This window comes from Barbus barbus (assembly GCF_936440315.1).
Source record: "Barbus barbus genome assembly, chromosome: 32".
NCBI lineage: Eukaryota > Metazoa > Chordata > Actinopteri > Cypriniformes > Cyprinidae > Barbus > Barbus barbus.
In genome coordinates, this window is record NC_136760.1 from 402,210 (window position 1) to 411,137 (window position 8,928).

Consider the following 8,928-nt stretch of genomic DNA (forward strand, 5'->3'; position numbering starts at 1 on the left):
TTTGTCATAAAAGAGAAATGTATAATTCTGACCCATGGGTATTGTTGGCTATTGCTACAGATATACCCCAGCGACTTAAGACTGGTTTTGTGCTGCAGGGTCACATATTGTTAGTATGAAACACAATCACTCATACCATGATATAATATCTTGGTTGTATCACCACCCCTAATTTTTTAGTAATAAACATAAATATTACTTAATCTAATTACTTAGTAATATTTACCAAATTGAGACACATTTGAAGGTTACATACACAATACTATATTATATACAATGCTTTTTATAAGTATTTTACAGCATAAAGAAAATGGTTTTAGGCTTTGAGGTTGAATTTTCTGCAATCTCTAATCAGAATGCTTGAGGAATATCAATGCAGCGCTGCTTTGGAAACAGTGTGGAGGAAGCCTCTACCAGTGATTGGACTGCAGGACCGGGCTCTCGTTCTGGGCGATGTGGTATAAGGCACTCATAGCATTCATATTAAACAAGGGAGGCTTTCTCTCCGCTACAACACAGGAAAAGGAAACAAGCAAGTGGTTAGCTGCAAGGCCTCCATTGTAAGCATAAGACTATAAACAATCATTTAATATTATGGTCTGTGGTGATCAACAGCAAGCCACCAATGTGCTGCACAGACTCTGAAAACAGGTACATTTCCCAGCAGAGATGCACCGTGTTCTCTTTCAGCAGGCCCTGGACTAGGGTTGGGTATCCAAAACTGGATCCATTTTAGAACCGCTTCCAAATTTCCAAGAACCAGGTGTTCGATAAGACACGTGCACTTCGATTCTGCTTAGATTGCTGCATTCACATTTTAATGTGATTTAAAACGTGTTCGTTCTCCAACCGTTCTGTGTATTTCCACAGAGCCGAAACTGACTTCTTTCATATTTATCGGCCAGTATGCAGAAAACTACCTCAGTATATCATCATAAACACAGATGGTTTTTTCTTACGTGAATGTAAACATGAGAGAGAAAGAAAACGCTTGTGTACAGTATTTTTAGATCTGCGTGCTTTCGGTGTTAAAGAGACAGCAGCCTAATAATAAACCAAAGAACAAAAGAAAATCATTCACTGATTCACTCATCTTTGATAACTTTAATAATCTATATTTTCTTTACGGAAAGAAAACTATGCAATGTTTTTAAACTTTTAATTACAGTTTCTGTACCTGAAACTTGGTTCAGTTGTATTTATTTATGCTATTGCTAATTGATTTGTTTGTTCCTATTTTATTACAGACTGTTTACTTGTCTTTAACACTAATATTTGAAATTTATATTGGGCTAGTTGTTTTTGCTGTGATATTTTTGTTAAAAACATAGGCAAAAGCTCCTCTTCTGTAGGCTGCTGATTCTTGTGTTATTCAGAATGCTTTGTAAAAATGACACAGAATAAATGTTTGATATCTAAATGTTTTTTTTATCTAATCGGAATGGGTAAGAATCGGAATCGATAATTCAAACGATACCCAACCCTACTGTGGACAGCAGAGATGCCTCACCAAGCTCTATGCAGGTGATGCCGAGTGACCACACATCAGCCTTCCCGTCATACTGGCCTTCATCCATGGCGAGGATGACCTCTGGAGCCATCCTGCAAACACAGCACAACTCACTCATACCTGTCCTCATTAGATCCCTCTAACGTCTGAGGAAACCACTTACTTCATTAAATTAAGAGTGTATTTCTGCCTAATGTGTTGTTGTAAGGAATGGGAAGTGTTTTTGTACCAGTAAGGTGTGCCCACAAAGGAGTTGGCAGGAGCAACGATGGAGGCGGAACCGAAGTCTCCCAGTTTGACCTGGCCAGGCTCTGTCAGTAAGATGTTCCCTGCTTTCACATCCCTGTAGAGGAAGAAACATCTCGATTATTGTTGTAACTGAAGGCGACAGCAGAGAGCTGATATTTCCCCAACATTTTCATATTAACATTCTATGCACTGGTTAGTTCACAGCAACATTTTCCACCTAAAACTGATTTCCAGGGGCATTTGTGCCATTATGAGCAACGTTCTCTAACCTTATTAGATTTATGAATCATCCTTAATTTCAAATTAATAATAACCGAATGCGATTCATCAGCGATAATGAATGTGATATTGCGTAGTTTGTCAGCGATCTACGGCTGTGTAGTAAACGCCGCTCCATCTGAAAGCAGGTGATGTAGATGTACTACTAATCACAGAACCGGCTTTACTGACCAGATGCACATGACAATCACATGCACCTGCAGCCCTAATTTGGATATATCTACACTGCAATTAAAACTGCATAAATAATGCTATGAGATGCAATATTTTGAATGTTGTAAAATGTAATGATTTTTAAAAAAGTTAAATATGAAACTAAACCACTCGCAGGTCACTGCCTTCATCAGTGAGTCACTGAATAATTAACTCAACCAATTCTTCAAACGGCGGATTCATTCAGAAAAGCAGCAAGTGACTGTCTTTATAACCAGCTCATTGAGTCACTGATTCGTTCATAAAGACAGATTCATACAGTAACAAAACATCCGTGTTTTATTCAGCTCTGTTGCAACTTTGTCTTTTGTGAGTAAGTTTGCAAATGTGAGTAAAAATAGACAATAGTGTGTCTAAAATGTAAATCGCACTGTTAACTTTTTGTTTTTAAGAACCAAAGTCAATATCACATTTAGAATCATGCTGATATTCAGGAAAAAGCGAGCTTGTATGATACATCGCTTGCTCCATAATGTCAGCATCCACATTGTTGATGCCATAGTTAGAATATTTCTGAACACAAGATGCATCTCACACACCTATTTCGCACCATGCTTTTGTTAAAACCAAGAATCGAGCGGCTCTGTACCTGTGAATCATGTTGTGCGAGTGGAGGTATACCAAACCCTGCAATGCACCATGGGTAATGGCTGCAATCTCCACTTCCTGTAATGGTTTCTTGTGCACTGAGGGAAAGAGGAAGATAACAAAGGGATCCTGTTTTTTGTTTCTGCAATCATCTGCATCATTTTACACTTCTGCATCCGATGAACGGCTCTGAAAGTGCTTCCAGAAACAATTCACTCACCTTCCAGCAGATCTGAGGCCGAGCCCAAACAGTACTCCATCACCAGCTGCAGGAGAATGAGTGGCAGACACAGAAAAGAGGAAGGTGGAGAGAAAGAAAAGGTATAATTGCTGTTAGCAAGTGACAAGTGGTGCGTTTGGGGCTGCTATTGTATTAAATGGAAACAGTGCTAGCGGGTCAGTACATTGTCTTCCCTGAGCGAGGCTTGTGAAGAGCCTTCCTCCCACACACAGAAGCACTCACCCATGCTGTGTGTTCACGCAGGTAGCAGCCTCTGTACTCCACTGTGTTGGGGTGCCGCAGCTTTTGAAGGAACTTCACCTCTTTGACGATATCCTGCCATTTCTGCAGCAGGAACGAGAGAACAATGGAACAATCAAGGGACTATTGAGCGTCAGCTTCTGCGCCCCTTCGGTTCAAACGCTGCATTTCTGGTCTATGCGAGTGTGGGAAACACAACCAAAAGTGTGTTCCTATCAAATGTGTTGTGGAGAGATTGCAAATGAGGCGTGAGCTGTTCAAGTGTTCTGCAGCACAGTGATGGGAGTCGTTTTCAGCGTTTAAATGGCACAACCGTCTATTTTAGCCAGAGAGACGCTGCATGATTTGCATAATTTGAATACAATGCTGGAGCTAGCAAACAACCGAACTTGGTAACATGCCGGTAAACACAAGAAACGGTATTCTATGACCGCATATGAACTCTGTTACAGAACACGCAGCGCTGCTTTCCTATCGCTAGCCTACATAGGCAGCATCCTAACTATAAACACGCTATATCGGCATCGGCTTGAGATGACTCAGAATGGTCTTGGTTGTGGAAGTGTTTTTCCATAGAAGTTTTAAAGTCTTTGTTTAAGAGTTATAAGTCATGAACCAAAAAACAGCATCGAAAATTTGCGCTACGTCTCTTTGTTCGGTACGCATGTGAACAGAACAAATCATTCAATTTTTTCAAAAAATTCTGACAATAAATGCCGTTTTGGTGCTTTGATGTGGCGAGACAGAGTGCTCTATAAACACAGCACATGATGAGCGTGATCATCCCTTCCTCTTTATTACTAGTTTTAACGCAAAAAACACACAAATGAACATCTCATGTAATCCCTAAATCGCAGGAAGATGCGTTATTAAAACAGCTTGTAAACAAAATGTGACCACAGCTCGTTATTTGCTAGACAAGTCTAAAGAAGAGCATTTCGCAAAATATTAGACCATACTTCATTATATTTTACTTTACCTGTTAGTGATGTCTTAAATATGTAATGTGTATTTAAATAAATCTTTATGAAACAAGTTATGACAGCCTCTGTGTAAATGATTATATTTAAACAACAAATAGAAATTGTAACATGAATGGGATCTTTACTTCAGGAACTCGCCTGATGCACTCTATTGATTTCAAACGAGCTCGACGTTAGCATGTAGCCAAGTTAACAATGCAACACTTTTTATTTTATAAATATTTAGTAAATCTATTACCAGACTGAACTATTTTGCTGATATTTCTTGGTTTTGGCCAAATTATGTAGCCCTACAAACAAGCACAACAAACCACTTTTCGCTTTTTAATTACATTTTAAAATTTAACCAGAAAAATCTCAATTGCATTTGTGCTTGTGTTCACTCAAACAGGGTATACTTTGAAACACGTTTGCATCCAAACTGTAAGCAGTATAATATTCTGCCAACATTTCCAAACATCCATGGTGTCAGAAGTCTGCCTATGATACCTAAAAAATGCTTTCCAGGTAGGCAGCTCAATCGGTTTGGAACAGAGCCATCATCTTGCTCTTACATAAAGCCACCTGCACGATGTTCAAGATATCTTGCAGCATGATTCTAGCAGAGTCACACTGCTTTAACTAAAGATGTAGGAACACTGTGTTGGTGTGTTTGTGTTCACCTCATTAGACTGCTTGCCACTGTAGGACATCTTCTTGATGGCCACCACCTCATTGGTGCGGATGTCATGGGCCTGTAAGAAGCGTGCAAACACACGTGAGGCACAGTCGCTTCATCTCTGCTCACTGATCTGTGCTGCAGCTCTGAACTCACAAAGTAGACGGCTCCGAAGCTGCCATGGCCGATCTCCCGCAGGTCTGTGAAGAGTTTCTCAGGATCCTCCTTGTAAAAAAGTTCCGCCACCTCTGGGTCCTTGAGACTCCCAGCCCGCGCACTCGACGGCATGGCCAGCGCCTTCACACACACACACACACGCACACACACACACGACAGGGAGTTTGCACATTACACATTAACATCTGAGGAAACAGGAATGGAATGACCATATGTGACACTGGAGCACAAAACCAGTCATAAGGGTCCATTTTTAGAAATTGAGATGGAATAAATATGTTTGCTGTGAAAAGTATGCAAACAACTAGGATTATCCTTTCACTAAAAGATGTATTTGAAGTCAGGTATTTATGGAAATGACAAATTTGCAGCCACGTTTAGCATCCCTGTCTAAATGAAAGATCCTGAACCCGAGTCTCCTCTATCCAGTCTGCTCCTGCAGTTCACGGATCTCTAAACACAAGTTCCTGGAAAAGTTGACAAAAATCCATGATTACATGAAAAAATTTGGAGTTCTTAATCTAAGGCGTGCACCAACGGAAGAAAATCAACAGCCCTGTTCTTCTAGAAGTCTTCAGACATCTAATCTTCCAGCAGGTCTTGTGTTGGTTAAGGACAGTGTTCCACAGCCTCACGGTTTATAAAAGTGCTCTAGTAAACTATTCTGACACGCTCAGATAAAAGTTCTCTGAAATAAAGACTGAAAGAGTTGTTGGAAGTTTAAAGGAGGGTAGGTGATTAGGTTCAGAACATTGTGTGTTATGTTGGTTGAAGTCTCTTCACATCCTGATAGCAGTCACTCAGTGAATTATTTATATGTATTTACATCATCTGTGGAGGCGTGGCTTTGGAGACGGATTATGCAGGGAGGGTGGGATGTTATGCATTCAAAGCTAGCTTGCTATTGCTAGCCTCTCCGAAAACTTTAATGGTGGCGAAGTTGAAATCATGTGTAGTCCTTTAACAATCTATGTTTGGCTTACCACTTCTGCTGATTATATTTGTGAAGATTATCATGATGAACAAAACATTTGAGAAACAAACTTCCTGAGTTTATTTTTTGCCCAAAAGCCAATGGAAAATCCTATTGAATTTGAATCGAGAGACTCCAGGTTGGCCTACAAAAATACACCATCACTGCAGCGCTCAGTGTCACCCGTCTAAAGTCTGCTGATAACCATGTAGATGAGCCAGAAGACTACTGGAAGAATGGCTCGTGGACAGATGAGACCAAAACAGAACGTTTAGTTTTAAATGAGAAGTGTTATAAGTGGCCTTTAGTAAAAGGAACCTCATCAATCTCTTTACCGATGTGACTGAACTGAAGCTGCACTGAACATGAGAACTGCAGGACAATGAACACACGTTAAAGCAGAAGAAATAGATTGAGTTTTGGAAGTTGTTCATCACAGAGATGAAGCCATGCTTTCTCCATGCTGATGTACAGGACTGGGTTCAGATCAAAGATGCAGTTCCAGTTCAAATATACAACATTTTTAAGCATTTAATTGGGTTTTATGCATCTAGTGAAACAGCTCAGAAGAAGGTCTGGTCTCAGCGAAGGTCAGATTTATGTGGAAAACGCTTAAGGGTTCACGAACAGTCAAGCGCCACTATATAAAGCAGAAGCAACAGAGAGCATTATATAAGAACTAAAATAGACCGACGATCTGAACCAGTCACAATTGAAATGATCGCATGAGAATAATTGTGCTTGAGTGCTCAAAAGCAGGACACTGGCCCAGACACCTGACTCACAATTCAGATTCACACCTCCCATGATGCTCTGAGTCATATTCATGTTAAGATCACGCCTGTGAACGCACACACGCTAAACGATTCACCTGGAAACAGCAGATGAAGTCTGAGAGCAGACAGTGTGTGTCGGAGGAAAAGGAACGGTCTTTCACATGCATAACGGTCTTGTGTGACTTCAGTGTTAACCCTATAAAGCCTCCTATCGCTTTTGATAAGGCCTCTAAATTATCAACAAAATAAAGAGTCTACCACATGCCTTCTGTCTGAGTCAGTTCAGACGGCAAAAGGCTGTTCAGTACGATTGTAAAAACGTCAGGTCCCGGTTCACGTGTGTTTTTGCTGTCAAATCATTCGATTTTTAATGTAAATGTAGTAACTTTCATAGTTATTAGCAAATTAATATTTACTGGACTGAAGCAACAGAGGTTTACTTGATTATGAATATATAATGAACACTCATGTTCAAATACGATCATCAGGCTTTTGAGGAGCGTTTATTTCTTTCTCTCTCAATCAACATTGTATTGCACTGCATTATGTTTGATCATTTAAATATGTGACCAAACCATGTAAATATGCACAAAAACAGTCAATTAAACAGATGATTTAAATCTTTCCATTGATGTATGGTTTGTTATGATAGGACAATATTTGTCTGAGATACAACTATCTGAAAATCTGGAATCTGAGGGAGCAAAAAAATCTAAATATTGAGAAAATCTCCTTTAAAGTTGTTCAAATGAAGTTCTTAGCAATGCATATTACTAATCAGAAATGAAGTTTTGATATATTTATGGTAGGAAATTTACTAAATATCTTCATGGAACATGATCTTAATATCCTAATGATTTTTGTCATAAAAGAGAAATGTATAATTTTGATCCATACAATGTATTGTTGGTTATTGCTACAGATATACCTGTGTTACTCATGACTGCTTTTGTGCTCCAGGGACAAAGATCATCTGACTATAAAAACATATTATTGGAAGATATATTGATGAATGACAATAAGCATTTAATGTCAGTAATGTGTTATAAGTTTCAGAATCTCATAGAAATATCAGCATCTGCAGCAAAGCGCATAGAGTCTCATATTCTGACTGTATATTACTGCATGAGCCACAAAAGACCGATGTAACATTATTAAATATGATACATAAAACACATTTGCACACGTCAAGATCTCCCTTTATATTTTGTATAAACTGTTCCATTTAAAAGAAAATAGATTTTCCAGTCAGGCTTGACAGGGTTCAATAACACAATCATCTGAAGGAGCAGCCCATCATAATAATAATAATAATAATAATAATAATGATGATGTGAATCAGTAGCGGAGCTCGGTACAGGGGTCACGGGCTCGGTCTTACCGTGGTGTGCGGGTCCACTGCGGCTAGCTCGAGAAAGCTAGCACCGGCCTGCTGAGGAAAATCCCGCCAATCCTTCCCGCCTCGCTTCACAAACACGACCGACTCAAACCGCGAGCCATAATAGAGTTCTAACGGCACGATCGCGGTCGGTCTGTCCGTTCATGTGTGTGTTAATGTGTCTAATACCGCCGTGATCCGTTAACGGACTCGATCAGCTGACTGTCAGCGAGCTCTTTAAACCACAGTCCGGTTTTCCGCTTCCGCCGCGAGTGTGGGCTTCATTTCTGCTCATGCCGTCGGTGTCAAGCGTGCAGTTCGTCTCTTTCTGTCCTCGGCAGCTCCATCCATGTTTTTCTTTTCCTCTCTCATTCGCTTTTTGTTCAGGACTTCATGATGGCGGCGCGGGGCGGGGCGGGGCGGGGCGGGAGCCGACCGGAAACCGGAAGTGCGGGTGAAGCGCAAATTAAGGGTTTGTAATCTTGTGTAAATACGCAGCTCAGACTCGACCGGAGCTCTTCTCTAGTGCTGTTCTGCAGGGAAAGCAGGCTTTAGACGATAGTATCTTCATCAATGCGTTGTATATAGCACAGCATGTTTATATAAGCGCTATTAAACTCGTGTCTCACTAACATTTTAAAATAATTAATAGTGAACTCCAGT

The 8,928-nt window shown here is 40.2% G+C and overlaps 1 protein-coding gene across 1 annotated transcript in view; it reads right to left on the bottom strand.

Moving 5' to 3' along the window:
- The window catches only part of LOC306852562 (serine/threonine-protein kinase TAO2-like), a gene marked incomplete at its 3' end in the record, with an annotated part of 30,558 nt that extends 21,904 nt beyond the window's left edge, over positions 1 to 8,654 (bottom strand). The window contains exons 1-9 of the mRNA XM_079389487.1: positions 8,269 to 8,654; positions 5,118 to 5,258; positions 4,966 to 5,037; positions 3,303 to 3,404; positions 3,060 to 3,105; positions 2,841 to 2,937; positions 1,740 to 1,853; positions 1,511 to 1,602; positions 415 to 508 (exon numbers count right to left, since the gene is read on the bottom strand). Of these exons, the coding sequence (XP_079245613.1) occupies positions 415 to 508; positions 1,511 to 1,602; positions 1,740 to 1,853; positions 2,841 to 2,937; positions 3,060 to 3,105; positions 3,303 to 3,404; positions 4,966 to 5,037; positions 5,118 to 5,249 (749 nt within the window). The 5' untranslated portion in view covers positions 5,250 to 5,258; positions 8,269 to 8,654. The remainder of the gene's footprint in view (positions 1 to 414; positions 509 to 1,510; positions 1,603 to 1,739; positions 1,854 to 2,840; positions 2,938 to 3,059; positions 3,106 to 3,302; positions 3,405 to 4,965; positions 5,038 to 5,117; positions 5,259 to 8,268) is intronic.
- Between the last annotated feature and the right edge of the window lie 274 nt (positions 8,655 to 8,928).